The 22,213-nt window shown below is 44.7% G+C and overlaps 1 protein-coding gene across 1 annotated transcript; it reads right to left on the bottom strand.

Annotated features, from left to right (window-relative positions):
• Positions 1 to 210: 210 nt before the first annotated feature.
• Positions 211 to 19,928, bottom strand: LOC138786613 (oocyte zinc finger protein XlCOF7.1-like). The gene is made up of 3 exons (XM_069963594.1): positions 19,925 to 19,928; positions 17,387 to 18,475; positions 211 to 2,358 (listed from the first exon to the last, which is right to left on the bottom strand). Exons 1-3 carry the CDS (start codon positions 19,926 to 19,928, stop codon positions 1,292 to 1,294), a joined length of 2,160 nt encoding a protein of 719 aa, XP_069819695.1. The 3' UTR covers positions 211 to 1,291.
• Positions 19,929 to 22,213: the final 2,285 nt, after the last annotated feature.

The raw sequence follows: 22,213 nt of genomic DNA, 5'->3' as shown, positions 1-22,213 counted from the left end.
CTAAGGACACACATTTCTGTCTGAGTAAGTCTCTGTGAGGTAAATTAACTACCTGTAATGTGTCTCTAGATTCTAGTATCTAGTAGCTGCAGAGTGGGTATGTTGTTTCTAGGGGTACTCGTTCTAAAAAACATCCGTCAGAATATGATACACCACGACCTCCTCTCCCCCTAGATCTCCCCCTAGCCCTCCTGGCCCCCGGTCCACCGCCTCTAGCCTCTCTGTCACTGTCCGATACGTCAGGCTTTAACCTTTGAATCTTTTGGTAGAGAAGTGCACACCCTGTTATCCTTAAAATCTTGGTGATCACGAATATATTGTTTGTGCTTAACGTTCTTTCAAGTGAAACTGATGACGCTCAATAGTATTTTTCAATTGAAGCTCCTGAGCTGCAAATTCAGGTTCACTCAAAAAATTCGCAGCGATCTCCACCTGGTCCTGAAGTTTAATTTTAGTCTGCTCTAAATTTTTCTTTTCCTCATCCAAGAGGAGTTGCATGAAGCGGAGCGAACTACTAGTTGCTTCTTACTAGTTGGCCCCCTACTCCTACTGGCGGCTACTAAATTGATCCTCAGACCCCCTTATTTTTTATATAGTTTTCCAGGCTCTGCACCTCCCCCCATGAAGTGGAGTGCTCTTTATACACCTTTGTTAGTTCCCTGAATGCACCCTTCAAAGTTGGTGTATACTTCTTCTGTATGTACACTTTCTCTGAAAAAGAAAATCTGAAAGCTCCTCAATCCATGTATCCGTATTCATACCACTACGTAAGAAACCTGCCATGTCCAAATCTACTAAATAACGTAATCACAGAAATTGTTGCCGTATTCTCCACCATGAGATCAAAGAGATCTAAATTCCAAAACTAAATCACAGATGGATCTCTAGTCTATAAAACGTAACTTTTAATAATATGCATTAAAAATACAAAAATACACACCTTGTGTTCACAAAAAACCTCCACCAAATGAACGGATAACAATCCAAATCTGCTGTCAGTAAGTGCAGTGAGTACAGTTACTAATACTATACACTGACTATTCTGTCTGCTCCGCTCCGTGCTGTTCCTCCCCGGGTGCTTGGAAAAGATGGATCCAGTCCTATGAAACTGGGAGAAGTTCCCCAGGACTGGATCCATCTTTTCAAGCAGACTTCAAAGCCGGCAGTCTGATGAGCAGAATGCAGATAGGAGAAGCCATTCCCTTTTTTCCTACTGCAAATTCACTCATCTCTATTTTTCACTATAGAATTTTCCTTCATCATCCTTTAGAATTCTTTATATTCATTTACCTCATTGTGAAGAGGAAAATGGCTGCTCCCTTTTGTGAGTTCTTTGATGGACCACAAGATTTGGTTTCGAATGAAAACATTTTCCACAATCTGAACATGAAAATGGCTTCTCCCCTGTGTGAGTGTTTTTATGGTAAAGAAGATTTTTTTTCTGAGCAAAACACCTCCCACATTCCGAACATAAAAATGGCTTCTCCCCTGTGTGAGTTCTCTGATGCTTAACAAGATCTGGTTTATTACTAAAACATTTCCCACAATCTGAACATGAGAATGGTTTCTCCCCTGTGTGAGTTCTGTGATGCATAACAAGATCTGATTTCTGAATAAAACATTTCCCACATTCCGAACATGAAAATGGCTTCTCCCCTGTGTGAGTTCTCTGATGCTTAACAATATATGATTTATTACTAAAACATTTCCCACATTCTGAACATGAGAATGGCTTCACCCCTGTGTGAGTGTTTTTATGGTAAAGAAGATTTTTTTTCTGAGCAAAACACCTCCCACATTCCGAACATAAAAATGGCTTCTCCCCTGTGTGAGTTCTCTGATGCTTAACAAGATCTGGTTTATTACTAAAACATTTCCCACATTCTGAACATGAGAATGGTTTCTCCCCTGTGTGAGTTCTGTGATGCATAACAAGATCTGATTTCTGAATAAAACGTTTCCCACATTCCGAACATGAAAATGGCTTCTCCCCTGTGTGAGTTCTCTGATGCTTAACAATATATGATTTATTACTAAAACATTTCCCACATTCCAAACATGAAAATGTCTTCTCCCCTGTGTGAGTTCTCTCATGCTTAACAAGACATGATTTCAGAATAAAACATTTCCCACATTCCGAACATGAAAATGGTTTCTCCCCTGTGTGAGTTCTCTGATGCTTAACAAGATATGATTTATTAAGAAAATGTTTCCCACATTCTGAACATGAAAATGGTTTATCTCCTGTGTGAGTTCTCTGATGCCTAAGAAGATATGATTTCTCAGCAAAACATTTTCCACATTCTGAACATGAAAATGGCTTCTCACTTTTGTGAGATCTTTGTTGTCTATCAAAAACTGATTTCCCTTTAAAACATTTCCCACATTCTGAACATGACAATGCCTTCTCCCCTGTAAGATATTGTTTGTGAGTAAAGCATTGTTCATGATGTAAATCTGAAAACTGAGACTTTCCTGTCTTTTCTCTTTGATGTCCATTGTCTTCTCTGTAAATGTCAGCTTGCTGTGATGGAGCAGAAGATGGGACTTGTATAACAGGATGAGATGAGAGATCTTTGCTGTGAGGGGCTGAGGGTGTATCTGGGATAGTGGACGGCTCCTCATATGTATCTTGTGTGATATGATCCTCTGAGGAGATCTGATGTCCCCCTGAGCTCCTGGTAGAATCATCTGCAAAGGAGAAAACACCATTTCTCTTATTTCCCAGTAATAGAAGCTTATACATATTGCAGACATGGAAAGTTACTCTTTTTTTTATTAATTTTTCCTTTAGAAAATGGTACAAAACAATGCAAAACAGCATTTGGACATATTTAAATCATGAGTCCAAAGTGATATAATACATAAGATATAAGAAACCTTACAGTAACCGTACCAACTGAACCCATTTACAACAACAAGGAGAAGGCACGCAAGGCTAAGGATCCCTTAAGCGATTCCGGCGCAGAGTGGAATAGAAGCAACAAGGAGATAGGGGCAGATGAATCTGCCACTTCTTCTGGATTGGCTCTATCAGATTGGGTATATGGGCATGACCAAATGCCATGAGTCAGGTCAGTGGAAGCCTTATGGCACTTTGTGCATGCCAGTAGTCTGTCTGGCCAGGGGCGGACACAGACTGCAAAGGGCCCCTGTGCAAAATATGTGTTTGGGCCCCCATAACCCATTCGTTTCTCCACCTTTCTGCCTTGAAGGCGAACGCATATGTACACCCGGGTATCCGGTACATGTGTCCTGGTTTCTCGGGAGGGCCCTACAGCACAGATGCCAGGGCCCACTAAAGGACTGTATTGTAGTCTGTGCAGGCCCCAGTGTGGGACCAGGGTACCTGTTGCCCACCAATAGAACTGATCATGGGGGGCACCCAAATAAAGAACCCGTCAGAAGCGACATGCTGACCTGGTCCCATCCTGTACTGATGTATCTGTGACCACAGCTGCCTGAATAACAATAACTACAACTCTCAGAATGCCTTACACTTATGAAGCTCTCAGAGAATGCTGGGAGTTGAAGTTTCTGAGAGGACAACTCCTTGAGTTGTCTGCTCATTTGTACTTCAAATCCCAGCACATCCTGAGGGCTGCAGACTGCAGTACATGCTGGGAGTTGTAGTGTTTGCAACTGTTGTACTTGGAGGGTCCTGAGTGCATTGTACACTGGATGCTGTGTGGGGGATGAGAGTATATAGCTCAGAGTGTGGAAGTGACCCCAGAACAGTAGTAATAGGGGATAGAACAAACGGGCCCTTAATCATTGTTGGGGCACAGGTGGGAGACATGTACTGTATGTGGCTGCACAGGTGGGGGACATGTACTGTATGTGGCTGCACAGGTGGGGGACATGTACTGTATGTGGCTGCACAGGTGGGATACATGTACTGTATGTGGCTGCACAGGTGGGAGACATGTACTGTATGTGGCCGCACAGGTGGGAGACATGTACTGTATGTGGCTGCACAGGTGGGAGACATGTACTGTATGTGGCTGCACAGGTGGGAGACATGTACTGTATGTGGCTGCACAGGTGGGATACATGTACTGTATGTGGCTGCACAGGTGGGATACATGTACTGTATGTGGCTGCACAGGTGGGATACATGTACTGTATGTGGCCGCACAGGTGGGAGACATGTACTGTATGTGGCCGCACAGGTGGGAGACATGTACTGTACGTGGCCGCACAGGTGGGATACATGTACTGTATGTGGCTGCTTAGAGGGAGATGAAAGAGAAATACAACCATGCTGCAGGGGAGGGGAGGCACAGATATTGGCTAAAAGGCATAAACTTACAGCACCAGAGAGGGGGATGGGGGCTCTGTGCTTTCTCTCACACAGTCCACTCTCTACCTTACAACTTCCAGCAGCCTGACAGACACACTGACAATAATCACTCACTGTCAGAGCTGCTGCTGTTGCTCCTCTTCACCGTGCCGTCCCTGGCAGCCATAATCCTGCAGAATCCCTCCTGCCCCTGTAACCACATGCTCTCTCTCCTCTCCTCCCCACACAAGGTATGCCGGACAGTGGAGTACAGGAAGGGGGGGGGGGGGTCTGTCATCACATGCCCTCTCTCCTCTCCTCCTCATACAGGGTATGCCAGACAGTGGAGTACAGGAGGGGGTGTCAGCAGCAGCATGCAGGGGGAGAGGAGTACCAGCCCTGACCGGACACAGCATCCAATCACTAAAGGGGCCCCACAGGAGCATGTGGCCCGCACTTCCAAGGTGCTGATGCCTGGGGGGCCCATTACAGACATGTGCCATACTGAGCTGACACTTTAGAGTCTGAGCCTGGCGGGCCCCTCCTTTGGCCTGGGCCCCTGTGCAGCTGTCTGGCGCTAAGGGATGTGGAGGTATATTAAAGCCATATATTGCCCTATGCATGAGCTTGTACTGTGTTTCGTGCCATCGCTCACTAGGAACCGCTTTTCGTATAGCTGCCCATCCCTCTAAAAAAAAATTTCGGTAAGTCAGTATCTTCAAAAACAATCACCCATTTATTGAACATGTTGGCACTAAGGGGGTCTTAGGTCGGGTTCCCAACTTATAGTATAAATAAGATACAGATGGGTTAGCTGGGGGCTCAGTAATCATTACATGCATCTCCGTAGACTTAGATATATCTCTTAGTCGTGAAGTCAGAAACCCCATGAATTGAGAGTAGGCCAGAAACTGGGATGGTGGTAATGAAAACCTGGCACAGAGTTCAGAAAAGGTGAGAAATCTATGTTCTTGATGGTGAAACAACTGGTGTAATGAATGGATGCCACTTCCTGAACATCAGATTCTCTCTACCCTGACTAAAGTCGGGGTGTCCCCATCTAGAAAATAATTGTGGAAGACCATACAACTTTCTCACAATCTTCCAAGTCGCTATGGTATCTTTTAGAATGAGATGTTGTTTAATCAGAGATGGTAGCGCCGCGTACTTGGTGTGCAACAAAGCTACTAATGACCAAGGGGCGGCAAGTTCCGTTTCCAAGGCAACATTAGAATAAAAGTTAGAGCCCTGTATCCAATCAATGCAGTGTCTTAACAAACAAGCTACATTGTATCTCCGCAAATCCGGGAAGTTCAGCCCCCCTTTGGATCTGGGGAGTTTCAATTTGGCCAATGCTATCCGAGGTCTCTTACCTGATCATATATATCTCGAGAAGGCAGACTGGATCCTCGCAACGTCCTGATGACGCAGCAGTAGTGGTATGGCTTGTAGATGATAGAGTAGTTTGGAAAAGCTAAGCATTCTAATTAAATGGCATTATCCCAAAAAAGAAAGGGGTAGTCCCTCCCATCTCTTAAGTTTGGTTAATATTTTTTGAAAAAGCGCGGGGGGGGGGGGGGGGGGGGGGGGGGGGTAAGTTTGGGTAAAAAAGAAGACATCCTATCTGCCCTAGTCCCCCTCAGTCACCACCAGTCTGTCCCAATTCCCCTCAGTCCCCCTCGGTCTGCCCCAGTCCCCCCCAGTCTGCCCCAGTTCCCCTCAGTCACCACCAGTCTGTCCCAGTTCCCCTCAGTCCCCCTCGGTCTGCCCCAGTCCCCCTGAGTCTGCCCCAGTCCCCCTTAGTCACCCCCAGTCCCCTTCAGTCATCCCCAGCTGCCCCGGTCTCCCCTCATCTATACCTGTACTACACCCCTTATCCACTATACCTCCACTACTACCCCCTACCTAGATGGAAGCACAAATAAGATCTCCTATACTATATGGGGGCACAGAGTGGTACATATTTGGCAAACCTACTTATATGAGGCACAGAGGGGGCTTGTCTACTACATGGGGGCAGAGAGGGAGCCCTGCTACACTGGGAAGCAATACAGTCGTCTCAAACGTAATTAGAATATTATCTGACGCTGCAAGGAGAAAAAGGTTGTTTATTTAGCAAAAGAGAAAAGAAATCGAGATTTCAATCGAGAATCGTCCAAAAAATTTTAAAAATCAAGATTTTATTTTTTCGCCATGTCGCCCAGCCCTATGTCCAATACATTATTACATAAATTATTCTTGTTCCCCAAAGTCACAGCAAAATGACAGTAGCCCCATGAGTCCCCGGCTACTTACTAACTCCGTGTATAACACCCCACACACTTCTCCTGCCAATCTCCTTAGTACCCACGTAATTTAATAAGAATTTCCAATTTCCAGAATTCTTCTCTCTCACCACAGGAGCACAACCTCTGCATTACCCCTGCATCCCCTACACTACATCCCGGGCAGGTACTATGGCTTCTCCTAATAATGGAGAATAAGAATCTGGGGGAATAATACAAACGTAGTAGAATATTAAATTGCAATTTGATGTCCTCCGGATCTTTTTTTTTCATATTTCCATAGATCTCCTAACTTTTTTCGCTGATATCCCTAATTATAGTGCTTGAAAAATCTCTATATTATAATCTGTATTCTTCTTCTTCTTCTTCTAGCCATTTTTCTGCGAATAATACAGCCTGAACCGCTTTGCGCACAGACTCCGTTCAAACTGTGTTTCGAAGCCCTCGGCGGTGTGTGGTGTGCTATCTATTTTTGGTTCTGATCGGATTTGTAGTTTTTAAGAAATTTACGTTTAAACACCCCTAATTTCCCATAGAAAATAATGGCCCATTGGAAGTAATGGCCACACTCTAAACGCTAACAGCCAATCACAGCACATATGCAAATAGCTGAAATATAGCAGCCAATAGGAACTCTAAGGTCTTGTCAGGCAATGTATCACATCATCCACAGTCACATGTCCACTATTGGCCAATAGAAGACGTAGAAGTTGTAAGGTCCTAAACAATTGTGTCTCACTGACATGAGTAAGATTGTCATGGTAACCGAGCAATGATCTTTACCATTATAAGTAGCAGAGGTCAGTCAGTAAAATAGCAGAGCTAAGGCAGCCATGTAGCAGGGACGGTACCCAAGCCGCTCTTAAAGGGACGGTACCCAAGAAGCTCTTAAAAGGGCATTACATAAGTCACTCTTAAAAAGAGACAGTACCCAAGCCGCTCTTAAAAGGGACGGTACCCAAGCCGCTTTTACAGGGACAGTCCCTAGTCGCTCTTACAGGGACGGCACCCAAGTCGATCTTAAAGGCATGGTACCCAAGTCGCTCTTAAAGGGACGGTACCCAGCCGTTTTTAAAAGGACGGTACCCAAGTCACTTTCACAGGGACGTTACCCGAGTCGCTTTGAAAGGGACGGGACGGTACCCAAGCCGCTTTTAAAAGGGACGGTACCCAAGCCGCTCCTAAAGAGACGTTACCCTATTCTATCTTACAAGGTTGGTACCCAAGTCGCTCTTAAAAGGGCATTACATAAGCCGCTCTTAAAGTGCCGATACCCAAGTCGCTCTTAAAGGGACGGTACCCAAGTCACTCTTAAAGGGAAAGTACCCAAGCTGCTCTTAAAAGGACGGTACCCAAGTCGCTCTTAAAGGGACGGTACCCAAGTCGCTCCTAAAGGGTCAGTACTTAAGCTGGTCTTCAAAAGATGGTACCTAAGTCTCTTTTAAAGGGAGAGTACTTAAGCTGGTCTTAAAGGGACAGTATATAGGTCACTCAAAGCAGTGTCACCAAAGTCGCTCCTTAAGGCACTGTACCAAAGTTGCTCTTAAAGGGAGGGTATCCAGGGTTAAAGTTTCTCTTAAAGGGAAGTGACTGTTAAAGGGGCACTCTTTTCAAGCACTATGTATTTCCCTGGAAATGCAAATCTAGTTCTTTTTGCCACTTGCCATTCAAGTATTTATATATCACGGAGACCTCTTTTTTCCTAATAGTATGCTTTCTTATCTGTACAATGAATACATTCTCAGCGCCCAACTCTAGATTTTTCTTTACCTCACAGTAGTTTGAATCGCATGTCCCAAGCGCCCATAGTCAATCCCAGCGCTCCCTGCTAGTTCAAATTCTACTCGGGCTTGTTCCCAATTTTTCTATTTATTACCCGCCCATATGTCTCTTATACCAGTTATCCCAGCTCCCTGTAATGTCTTCACATATCCCAGTTTCATTACTTCCAACAAGTTATTATTATTACATAAGGGTGGGATCAGACTACGGAATGCTCGCGGATAAACTCCGCGGAATTCAGTTGCCTGTACACGCTCACGGCCGCGCACCTTTCCGTCGGCTCCATAGACACCATTCTACGGGCCGGCTGATTCCGCCGAAAGAACTGACATGTCATTTCTTTCGGCGGAATGCGGAATCAGCCGGCCGTGAGCGTGAACAGGCAACCAAATTCCGCTGAGTTTTTCCGCGGCGTGTACAGGCGAGAATTCCGTACTCTGAACCCACCCTAACGGTGCAAAACCCATAACCCCTTCTATTTTTAGTTTTTTCTTCAATTCTTTCTAGGACTTAAAAGGGTTATCCAGTGCTACAAAAACATGGCCACTTTTCCCCCTCTCCAGATTGGGTGGGTTTTCAATCTCAGTTCCATTGAAGTAAATGGAGCTTAATTGCAAACCGCACCTGACCTGGAGACGAGAGGGGGAAAAGTGGCCATGTTTTTGTAGCACTGGATAACCCCTTTAACCATAGCCTTGGCCATCACCAACTTCCTCCCTTCATCTTCTTCTAGCCAACCCCCCTCCAATATATAAAAGATATCACCGTCCCCTGCCAGTAGGGGAACAACATCGGGAACACTCAGCCTCCTTTAGCCGTTGGGACAAACAATCCCCCAAGTTTCATCCTTACTCTCTTCCTGCCCCAAATTAAAGAGTTAAACAAAGCTCCAATCTGTTTAAAGTATTTATTCTTCAACCACACTGGAGCCGCTCTGAAAACATACAGCAATTTCGGAAGGATTATGGCCGTTATCAGGACTATTCTGTCCGCTCTAGAAAGCCACAATCTCTGCCAAATTCTGGCCTTTCTTTCTAAGGTAAGTATCGTTTCTTTAACATTCAACATATTATAGTCAGCAATATTTCTGGAGACATGAATACCCAAGTATGAGAAGCTACCCCCTTCTTCCACCACACATAAGGGCGGGAAGGATAACCCCTCATTTACTTCTAGAGGCAACAGTACCGATTTGGCCCAATTTATTTTAAGGCCTCAGAATGAGCCCAACTCCTGGATTATATCAATTACTCTGGGAATTGCTACCAGCGGATCTGCATATAAAGAGATTCTGTCCCCTCCCCCCCCTTGCCCCAAACCCCTCCAGGATCTAACATTATTGCCACAGGCTCAATACATAGAGGGGAGAGAGGACAACCCTGCCGAGTTCCACGGGACAAGTTACACATCCTAGAATGAGTTCCATTGACGCTCACCACGGCTTTTGCATTTGTTCACAATAACTTAACCCTCCAAATGAATTCCTCCCGTATGCCAAACCGTTTCTTTATTTCCCATGAATGATTATATAGCTGGAAAACTGACAGGACACAGAGCTTATAATATTCCACACAGAATAGTTACAGCCAGGGCTGTGGAGTCGGAGCTAGCTTTGGCTGGAATTGGAGTCGAAAAAAAATGTACCGACTCAGACTCCAGCTTTAAAAAAAATTTAGAATTGAGTTTTGATATGAGTTTTGCTCATCAATATATTTTATGAGTAACATTCTAATAGGACACTGGCCTATTAGAGAGCGGTGGTCGGGTAATATATCAGTAATAGGACACTGGCCTATTAGAGAACGGTGGTCGGGTAATATATCAGTAATAGGACACTGGCCTATTAGAGAACGGTGGTCGGGTAATATATCAGTAATAGGACACTGGCCTATTAGAGAACGGTGGTCGGGTAATATATCAGTAATAGGACACTTGCCCTATTACGATAGGGATGGTCGTGGAAAAGTAGTCAGCCACTATTTGGCAGTTTGTTTCTGAGCTGGAAGAGTCCATTGTGTGGGGGGAGATCTGTGCTGGTCTCTTCCTGGATGCTGGATGACTGTATATGAGCAGCAGTGTAATATGAAGATATCCTGTGTAATATAGAGGAGAAGACATAAGTAGTGTAGCTGTAACCTCTGTCCTCAGTGTTGTGTTTTCTCTCTGGGACAAAATTGTGTGTTTTTCTTCACTGTTCTATGGCAGCAGCTGTGTGTGTGTGTATGTATGTGTGCTATGGCTGCAGCAAGCTGTGTGTGTGTATGTATGCATGCATGAATGTATGTATGTGTGCAATGGCTTCAGCAGGCTGTGTGTGTATGCTATGGCGGCAGCAGGCTGTGTGTGTGTGTGTGTGTGTGTGTGCGCGCTATTGCGTGCCCCCACAGCGACCCTCAACATCACTATGTGTGACCCCTCTATATAACTATGGCTGACCTCTATATTAAAGGTATCTGGCATTGTGTTTCTTTGTGTATGGTGAATATTTAGTTAGAAACATAGAAGATTGTCAGCAGGAAAAGACCACCTGCTCCATCTAGTCTAGTTCTGAGTTGTTCAGGACATGGAGGCTGGAGACTGGCTGCATCCACTGCACACACAGGAGAAGCTGCTTTATATACAGTATTCCTTTATTCACTGAGCAGTTGCACCAGGATCATGTAGGACATTAGGTAGAAGCTGCTGAGCCAGTGTGATATATACTCCCCTGGTATCTGACCGGCCATTTATGAAGGAGCAGGAGTCTGAGTTGGTCCTGATAAAATTCAGGACTTGGAGTTGCGGCTTACCGACTCCACAACCCTGGTTACAGCCGGTGACTGAGGAGAATGTGTGACTGTTCTCTGCTTTTAGTGGTCACTACTCACCTGGGCGGTCACCTGTAGTGATGTCCTCCTTATACTGCTCATCACTGCTGTCATCTGTCTCTTCTTCTTTTACGGTCATATCTGTAGCATTGATCTCAATTACCTCTTCCCCCTGATTCATAAGATGTGAGAGAAATATTGTAAAAGTCATCAGACAGGATGAGAAGTCAGGTGGGATGTACAGATCATAGGGAACATCTCCATCTACCTGATCCTGATCCTGTGGGAGAAGAGGACGGGGACATCTCTCTGGTGCTGTTCTCTTACTGGATCTGACTGGAGGGAACACATACAGAGACTGAATTCATTCTTTCCATCCAGATAATACAGAGAGGAGGTGTGTATATAGTCCTGTCTATTACCTGCTGATGGGAGGGGCTGCTGATCCTCCAGCATCACATCCTTGTACTGATCCTTGTGTCCTTCTACATACTCCCACTCCTCCATGGAGAAATAGACCGCCACGTCCTGACACCTTATAGGAACCTGACACACACAATGATCACACAGTCATCCCCCCCACCCCTCCAGTGGTGTTACTGTATAATGTCCCAGCATTCCCATCAGCCACAGTCTCACCTCTCCACTCAGCAGCTCCACCATCTTGTTGGTGACTTCTAGGATCTTCTCTTCCTCCATTTCCTCATGTATCAGGGGCCCCGGGATTGGGCTCAGGGTTCTTCCCCATCCTTCACACCCAGGGGCCCCACAGCGCCCACTAGAGGACTTCTTCACTACTGTGTAATCCTGTGTATGGAGAGACACATTACTATCACTCCATCCATTCCCAGAATCCCTCACCTCTCCAGTCCTATCCATCTGTTATTCCATAGATAAGAATGATGTCATGATGACATCACTCCCAGAATCCCTCACCTCTCCAGTCCTATCTGCCTGTTATTCCATAGATAAGAATGATGTCATGATGACATCACTCCCAGAATCCCTCACCTCTCCAGTCCTATCCATCTGTTATTCCATAGATAAGAATGATGTCATGATGACATCACTCCCAGAATCCCTCACCTCTCCAGTCCTATCCATCTGTTATTCCATAGATAAGAATGATGTCATGATGACATCACTCCCAGAATCCCTCACCTCCCCAGTCCTATCCATCTGTTATTCCATAGATAAGAATGATGTCATGATGACATCACTCCCAGAATCCCTCACCTCTCCAGTCCTATCCATCTGTTATTCCATAGATAAGAATGATGTCATGATGACATCACTCCCAGAATCCCTCACCTCCCCAGTAAGCAGGAAGAGTATGTGTAGGGTGAGGGTTATTATCCTCTCGGCCATCTTGTCTCTGTCTCTCTCCATGGTTGATGGGTCGGTCTCTTATATAGAAGATATCAGCAGACGATCCTGGAGAGATGAATAGAAAGTAGAGGATACAATGGATAATAAAGAATGGGAAGAAAAAGTACAACAATCCCAGCACAGAGATAGGAAGAGACAAGTTATGAATGTGTAAGATGTTTGAGCTCCTGTGATGTCAGAGACAGAAAATTAACAACTGTAATGCTGGGTTTACACGAGGCGATTATTGGCCTGATCGTACGATTAACGATGTCGGAGTAAAGATTTTTTTTTCATAACGATCAGTGTTTAGACGGTACGATATATCGTACGGAAAAATCGTTTTGCAATCGCGCCCCCGCAGCCTGGCCCCACGGTCAACCGCAGCCCCCTGCCCCCTGATCGCCACTCCCGCCGCCGCTCTGATCGCCACCACCCCCGCCGCCGCTCCGGCTGCGAGCATACGTTACCTGCTCCGCGTAGCAGGTCTTCGAAATCCCCGACTCCCCTCTTCAGTGCATTGATTGGCTGAAGAGGGGAGTCGGGGATTTCGAAGACCTGCTACGCGGAGCAGGTAACGTATGCTTGTGGCGGGGTGGCGATCGAGCCGGCGCAGGGGGCTGCGGATGTGCGGGGGGCCGGGCGGCCAGACTATCGCGCGACCACTGTTTACACGGAACGATCGGCGAATTGTTTGCGAACGATGAACGACGATTTGATAACATGTTGAAAGATCAAAATGAACGATTTCTCGTTCGTCATTTGATCGTTCGCTGCGTTTACACGTACGATTATCGTTCAAATTCGATCGTTATTGCGCAAATTCGCACGATAATCGTTATGTGTAAATGCACCATAACTCTGGGAGCGCTTAAAGGAATTATCCAATGTGATCCCTCCATACTGCCCCCCTCCCCCTTAGCACAGCTGGATGCCCCCTCTCCCCTGAACACTGTATATCTCCTACCTGTCTGGCAGCCAGTGGGCAGATCCCAGGAGGCAGCAGCAGCAGCAGAGCACACTAGCAGGAGGAGGGGGAGGGGCAGGAAGGATTTCCACCTGTACCTTGTGTCTGGCCCCTCCTCCTCTCCAGTGATTGGTGCTCAGGAGGCAAGGGGCGGGGCAGTCCAGTAGCAGCTGATAAACAAGTCAGGAAGCCACAGGAGCCGTGTGCTTCCAGGACCTGCCATGAAGTCACAGTCATGTGATCAGTCACATGGAGGAGGATGAGTCACATGATCAGGGGCTGCTGCTCAGTGTATGCAGGACTCTGCTGTGCTGGATGAGCTGAAGTGATGTGTGTGCAGCAGAGCTGTGTGTGTGTGATGTGTGTGGAGCAGAGCTGTGTATGTGTGTGTGGAGCAGAGCTGTGTATGTGTGTATTATATATGCCTGCAGCAGAGCCCTGTGTGTAATGTACATGTAGCTGAGCTGTATGTGTGTAATGTACATGTAGCTGAGCTGTATGTGTGTAATGTATATGTAGCTGAGCTGTATGTGTGTAATGTACATGTAGCTGAGCTGTATGTGTGTAATGTACATGTAGCTGAGCTGTATATGTGTGTAATGTACATGTAGCTGAGCTGTATATGTGTAATGTACATGTAGCTGAGCTGTATATGTGTGTAATGTACATGTAGCTGAGCTGTATATGTGTAATGTACATGTAGCTGAGCTGTATGTGTGTAATGTACATGTAGCTGAGCTGTATGTGTGTAATGTACATGTAGCTGAGCTGTATGTGTGTAATGTACATGTAGCTGAGCTGTATGTGTGTAATGTACATGTAGCTGAGCTGTATATGTGTAATGTACATGTAGCTGAGCTGTATATATGTAATGTACATGTAGCTGAGCTGTATATGTGTAATGTACATGTAGCTGAGCTGTATGTGTGTAATGTACATGTAGCTGAGCTGTATATATGTAATGTACATGTAGCTGAGCTGTATATGTACATGGACCAGACGTTTATCAGGACCATAAAACTTTCACACTTCTTATCCTCAACAATTCCCCGTTATGTAATGTGTGAGAGGCTGCGGGGGTCTCCCGGCTCCAGAGATGGTGGAGATCAGGGTCACTCTGTGTGGCCTTCGGTTGTTGATTGTCCTTGAGAAAGTGATGTGATATCTTGATACGTGTTGGGATATGAATAGAACCTAGTGAAGAATATACTGAACCATTTATTGATTCGGGAATCCCAGTATTTCTCTCCAGCGTTCCAGAACTCCCCTCCTGAGTGTAACCTCCGCGCTTCCTTCTATAATGATACTTACTTCCGGTTTCCTCTGATGTCACCTTCGCTCTCCATTGTTTGGTATTTCGGTGCTCGGGGAAGTGGGAGATCACCCCGGGAGGATGGCAGCGAGCCGGGCAGAGGTCTCTTTGGACGTGTTACATTGAGGAGTGACGAAATCTTCACCTCTCACCAAGTGTAATTTACCATTTCTAAAGACTAGTTCACACAGAAGACGTTACCGCTCCCAAAGTCTTTTTTATTATTTTTAGCATCGCACCACATGCAGATATAGACAGACTACGCTGCATTTTCCACATTTTCACTTTTTCCCCATAGACTAATACAGAGGGGATAAAACACCATTTCTATATATATATTGGTGATTTTTGGATTGTTTTTCCCAATTCTTCAAGAGAAATTCTGGCACAAGATAAAGAATCACATGACAGTAGGGGATAAAACGCAAGAGGTAAGAAATATTTATAGTAATTTATACATAAAGGGGTATTCCGCTGATACATAACTTTTCATATGTTGCTGCACATGGTGAGACTAACAATTCCTTCCATACTTGTTATTATCTATTCCGTCTCCTTAACCCAGTTCTGAGCTGCTGCTTTCTGCTGATGACACAAAAATCTGTGTGTGAGCTTTTCTCTTTGTCTCCTTCCTCCTCCCTTCTGAGACGCTGATGTAAACAAGTCCCTGGCAGGCTTTGGCTATGTTCCCACAACGTTTTTTCTGTCCATATTTTTTTTAATGACATGTTATTTTGCGGTTTATTCGTCCGTCAGTCAGTGCAATGACGGCTATTAGTACATTATTCCAGTTCAGGTGGATTGATCGCTCATTGGATGTATCTTTAATTAAAAAGACAATTGAATTTAAGAGTAAGGATGGTGAAAAAAAACAAACAGTGTGAACAAATAAAAAAATGTCTGCTGTTGCTTGCAAAAGACGTACGCAAATGAAAAAAAAAAAAGCAGACACCTTTTCTCTTATTTTTACTTGGTGTGAACATAGCCTTTATCTGCAACTTTGCAGCTTCTTTGTAATGCAGAAGTTGCAGATAGGGACTTGTTTACATCAGCCGTCTCAGAAGGGAGGGGGAGGAGTGGGAGAGAAAAGCTCACACACAGAAAGCAGCAGCTCAGAACTGGGGGAAGGAGCATTTACTATGTGGACTTAATTACTATACGGGGATCCTACATATGGGGGCAACCCACACATCTAGTCACTTTACTGCGGATGATACCAAACAACAGAATTATTACTGTATGGGAACCTAAAAGTAAGAATAAGGGAAAGAAGTTAAAGGAAAGTCAGAAGCCTAAGATTGTCTGGCAGTTTCTCTGGCAAGAAATGAATTGTAGCTGCAAGAAATCATCATGGTGGTCTAGGCCGGATGGAGAAGAAAATATGGGAAAGTATCTGACTACATGAGGACATATTTGGCTGCAATGAGGAGCTATCTAGCTACATGGGGAAGGTATCTGTCTACATTGGGGGAGGTATGTGGCTGCATAGAATGGGCATCTTGACAACATGGGGGAGGTATCTGGCTGCAGGGTGACATGTCCAACTCCATGGGACAGATCTGTCAGGAAGGAGCATAACCAACTTCAGGGAACAAATCCATCTGGAAGAGACCTATCTACCTATAGGGGACATACCTGGCATCTAGAAACATCTGACTGCAGGGGGCATACCTAGCTACAGACAGTATACCTGGCTGCAAGGAGCATATGTGACTGCAGGGGGCACATCTGGCTCCATGGGACATACCTGGCTCCAGGGGCATACCTAGCTGAAAGGGACATATGCTTATCTGCCTGCACACCCGCCTGCTTCTCTGGCTCAAGGCTTACTGACTGCCAGCTCAGTGCGCTGTCCTGCTGCAGCCACTGATTGGATGAGCAGGCTGGCAATAACCCGCAAGACTAACAAACAGGTATGAGTGCGGGCTGGTAAGCATGAGCTGTTCAAGGCCCAGCAGCTAACTAGTTAAATGGGCAGTGGCCATAACAGCACAGAGTGTCACAGCGGATTTAGCTGCGAAAAGTGCATGTGAATTTACCCTAAGGCAATGTTTATAATGGATTGCATGCTCGGGGGTACTCGGCTGGAGCATCTCGTTGCATGAGAAACACTGCTATACACATTACTATTCTACTAGACATGAGCGAATTTACATCAGGAATGAAGGGAATCACTTTGTTCCTATCTGACATCTGCTGCAATCTTTTATGTCTGCTCCGCTCCGTGCCGCTCCTCCCCAAGTGCTGGGAGAAGATGGATCCAGTTCTATGAAACTGGGAGAAGTTCCCCAGGACTGGATCCATCTGTTCAAGCAGACTTCAAAGCCGGCAGTCTGGCAGATAGAAGCCATTCCCTTTCTTCCTACTGAAAATTCACTCATCTCTATTTTTCACTATCGAATTTTCCTTCATCATCTTTTTGAATTTTTTATATTCATTTACCTCATTGTGAACAAAATGGCTTCTCCCTTTCGTGAATTTTTTCATGAACCACAAGATGTAATTTAAAATTAAAACATTTCCCACAAACTGAACATTAAAATGGCTTCTCCCCTGTGTGAATTCTTTTATGGTAAAGAAGACTTGCTTTCTGAGTAAAACACTTCCCACATTCCGAACATAAAAATGGCTTTTCCCCTGTGTGAGTTCTCTGATGCATAACAAGATCTGACTTCTGAATAAAACATTTCCCACATTCCGAACATGAAAATGGCTTCTCCCCTGTGTGAAGTCTCTGATGCTTAACAAGAGCTGATTTATGGGTAAAATATTTCCCACATTCTGAACAAGAAAATGGCTTCTCATTTTTGTGAGATCTTTGATGTGTATCAAGCACTGATTTCCAAGTAAAACATTTTCCACATTCTGAACATGAAAATGGCTTCTCTCCTGTGTGAATTCTTTGATGGTTAACCAGCTTTGATCTCTGAGTAAAACATTTCCAACATTCTGAACATGAAAATAGCTTCTCTCCTGTGTGAATTCTTTGATGTTCAACAAGTTTTGATTTCCCTTTAAAACATTTTCCACATTCTGAACATGAAAATGTCGCCTTCCCTGTGTGAATTCTTTGATGGGTAACAAGCTTTGATCTCTGAGTAAAACATTTGCCACATTCTGAACATGAAAATGGCTTCTCCCCTGTGTGAGTTCTCTGATGCTTCACAAGATCTGATTTCTGAGTAAAACATTTCCCACATTCCGAACATGAACATGGCTTCTCCCCTGTGTGAGTTCTCTGATGTCTAACAAGAGCTGATTTCTGAGTAAAACATTTCCCACATTCTGAACATGAAAATGCCTTCTCCCCTGTGTGAGTTCTCTGATGGGTAACAAGACTTGATTTATAAGTAAAACATTTCCCACATTCCGAACATGACAATGCCTTCTCTGCCTCTGTAAGATATGTTTTGTTAGTAAAGCATTTTTCATGTTGTAGATAAGAAAACTGAGGCTTTCCTGTATTTGCTCTTTGATGTTCATCGTCTTCTCTGTAAATGTCAGCTTGCTGTGATGGAGCAGAAGATGGGACTTGTATAACAGGATGAGATGAGAGATCTTTGCTGTGAGGGGCTGAGGGTGTATCTGGGATAGTGGACGGCTCCTCATATGTATCTTGTGTGATATGATCCTCTGAGGAGATCTGATGTCCCCCTGAGCTCCTGGTAGAATCATCTGCAAAGGACAAAACACCATTTCTCTTATTTCCCAGTAATAGAAGCTTAAACATATTGCAGACATGGAAAGTTACTCTTTTTTATGTAACACTAGAAAATGTACCCGCCGTTGCCCGGGTATAAAGTGTCAGTGTGTTAATAAGATTTGTTCCAAGGTCGCCCAGGAGGCAAATCTATGCCCTTGTGTTTTTTTGTTTAACGGGAAATCGCCAGGAGCCCTATATACCCCTACATACACTTTATACCCCGACAGTTCTGCACTGTTTATGTAAATTGTAGGTTAGAAATAAACTAAAAACTTTAAACATCCTAAATACCTAATAGCCAAACTGAGATGTCATCATGTGATCAGACTGTATACAGAGCCTGGTTATTTACAACATTGGCAGTTTTGTATACAGAACCTGGTTATATACAACATTTTCAGTGTTATATACAGCCTGATTATATGCAACCTTGGCAGTGTTATACAGTATACAGTTTGGTATACAACATTAAGTGTTATACTGAGCCTGGTTATATACAACATTGGCAGTGTTATATACAGCCCCATCCTCTTTACATTGCCCCCCTTTTTGCAGGATGCCCCCATACTGTACACACTCAACTCCACAGGTAGCCCCCCATACTGTATACATCCCCCACCCCTGCGGGAAGCCCCCATAGTCTATACACACACCCCTCTGCAGGTTGCCCCCATACTGTATACACTCCCCCCCTTGCAGGTAGCCCCCATACTGTATACACTCCCCCCCCCAGGTAGCCCCCATATTGTATACACTCCCCCACTTCTTGCAGGTAGCCCCCATACAGTATACTCTCCCCCCCTGCAGGTAGCCCCCATATTGTATACACTGCCCCCCTTGCAGATAGCCCCCATACTCTATACACTCCCCCTTCAGGTAGCCCCCATGCTGTACACACTCCCCCTTGTAGGAAGCCCCCATGCTGTATACATTCCCTAACACCCCCTTACTGTATACATTCCCCAACAAAACCACCCGGCAGGTAAGCCCCTTACTGTATACACTGTATATACACTGTACACTGTTAGGGTGCCTTCACACCTACTGGATCCGCAGCGAAATCTGCTGTCGATCCAGAGTCATTCAACCCTATGAGAATACATACTCGCTGGGTTCTGGCCAAATGCGTGATAAAGCTGATCCCATCTTTATATCAAATGTCACAATGTTTCAGGTGTCATAAAGCATATTATATTGCAAGTGGGCACTCTTGTTAGAAGTATTGCTAATAACAGTTATGATTGGACTTGTAGTCCTTCTGTATTGCCGTTATGTGGCTCACAAATCCCGATGCCTGATATAATGCGGTGTTTTGTAGCAGTAAAGTTTAGCCACACTCTGTGCCAGCAAGATTTGGCCACAATGTATCACTGGTTCATATAAGTTCAATAATAAACACAGTCTGTAGCGCCTCTCACCCATCCCGAAGTGGCTGGCGGCTGGTACTGTAACTCCCTCATCCCTCCTGCAAAGGGTCCTGCAGCACGTCCGCTGATTGAGAACCACGAGGACGTGCTGCAGGACCCCTCGAGTCTGGATCCAGTAACACCGATCTGCTGCCTTGCAGGAGAGACGAGGGAGTTACGGTACCAGCCGCCAGCCACTTCGGGATGGGTGAGAGGCGCTACAGACGCCACTGTGTTTATTATTGAACTTATATGAACCAGTGATACATTGTGGCCAAATCTTGCTGGCACAGAGTGTGGCTAAACTTTACTGCTACAAAACACCGCATTATATCAGGTATCGGGATTTGTGAGCCACATAACGGCAATACAGAAGGACTACAAGTCCAATCATAACTGTTATTAGCAATACTTCTAACAAGAGTGCCCACTTGCAATATAATATGCTTTATGACACCTGAAACATTGTGACATTTGATATAAAGGTGGGATCGACTTTATCACGCATTTGGCCAGAACCCAGCGCCACCATACTACCTTACACAACTTCATGTTTTTATATGGTTATAGACTTTTTTGACTGTTTAATGTTTTAGACGTTTATTATTAGAGCTTTCTGAAATTTAGCTAGTTTGCCATAAATTGTGATATTATGATTAAATTGTTTATTTGAAGATTAGGACTGTTGTGGTCTAGAGGACTAAATACTTTATCTACTATTTATCCAGGAAGTGACAACACCATGATTATCCAGGAAGTGACATCACCATGTTTATCCAGGAAGTGACATCACCATGTTTATCCAGGAAGTGACATCACCATGTTATCCAGGAAGTGAAACCTTGATGCAGTAGTACATGCAGGGAAAAAAGCACTTTATAAGCATTTCCCTTAATAAGTGTATATTGGTGATTTGTATAACTTGGGGGGGGGGGGGGGGGCAATACAATACCTTAAAGCAAATGTACCATTCACATGTCCCACGGATAGATCAGCGCCAATGCTGCGGTCCAATTTTGAACCTCGGCCCGATTCAGTGTATGGCACCGTTCTATCCATGGGTACCAGGCTGGGGCTGAAGCACTGGAGGCGCACGTGGCCTCCCCAAGTGGGAGGAATCCCCTGCCCCTTTATGATGCGGCTCCATTGATTCCAACAGAGCCGCATATGGAGGTGACTGTGCGAAAAGTGTTACAGGGTGTATGCGGTATAGTAAGAGACAGAGAGCGATTAGAGAGAAGGGGGGGAGGGGGCAACCTTGTGCTGTTCCTGTGAAGATGTCGGGGGGAAAAGTATTACGTCTGTTAATCTGGAGTTGCCGTCAGTTTCTGTATAAGCTATAATATACTGGGAGAATATAGGACCAAACTGTCTACGCTGAATAGTGGTGGGAATAAAGGGCCATGAGGTCTTGTCGGAGGCCTTTCCTGCATCTACACTAAGTGTAATGGTCAAAGGTCATGAGGGGTCATATACTCGGGCATTGAAAAATTTTTGACTCTAGTAACTCCAGCATTTTAGTTCTCGCTGAACATCACTGTCAGTCATTACCGAGCCATGTCTATGAGCGCTGGGACTTTCTGTGTTTGGTCTCTTTTTTTTGAACAAAGAAAAGAACAAATGTTGTCACAAAGGAGCACGGACACTTTGATTTAAACACATAATAATAAAAAAAAATTATATATGACATAACTTCTTCAGATCACAACCCCTGTTGATTTAAAAAAAATAAAAATAAAAAATTCACAGGAGGTACACTGTACGATGAGGATGGTCACTATAACCTTAACCTTCTTTATAGCAGGAGACTGATAGTGATATATTGTCCGCTGGGACTGTGCTGTATATTAGAATTTAGGCTGAATGATTATATAGCTGGAAAACTGACAGGACACAGAGCTTATAATATTCCACACAGAATAGTTACAGCCGGTGACTGAGGAGAATGTGTGACTGTTCTCTGCATTTAGTGGTCACTACTCACCTGGGCGGTTACCTGTAGTGATGTCCTCCTTATACTGCTCATCACTGCTGTCATCTGTCTCTTCTTCTTTTGCCCTTATTTCTGTAGCATTCATACACTGCAGATTCTTCCCCATAGAAATGTCCTCCTTATACTGCTCATCACTGCTGTTATCTGCCTCTTCTTTTACCCTTATGTCGGTAGCATAACAGTTCAGATTATTCCCTCTAGTAACTTCCTCCTTATACTGCTCATCACAGCTCATGTATGTCTCCTCTTCTTCCTTCATCATCATATTTTTAGCATTAATAGAATTCAGATCCTTCCCTGTAGTGATG

Source organism: Dendropsophus ebraccatus, chromosome 3, assembly GCF_027789765.1.
Source record: "Dendropsophus ebraccatus isolate aDenEbr1 chromosome 3, aDenEbr1.pat, whole genome shotgun sequence".
NCBI classification, from domain to species: domain Eukaryota; kingdom Metazoa; phylum Chordata; class Amphibia; order Anura; family Hylidae; genus Dendropsophus; species Dendropsophus ebraccatus.
Note: the sequence above shows the minus strand (reverse complement) of the source record. Positions and strands in the feature narration are given on the sequence as shown.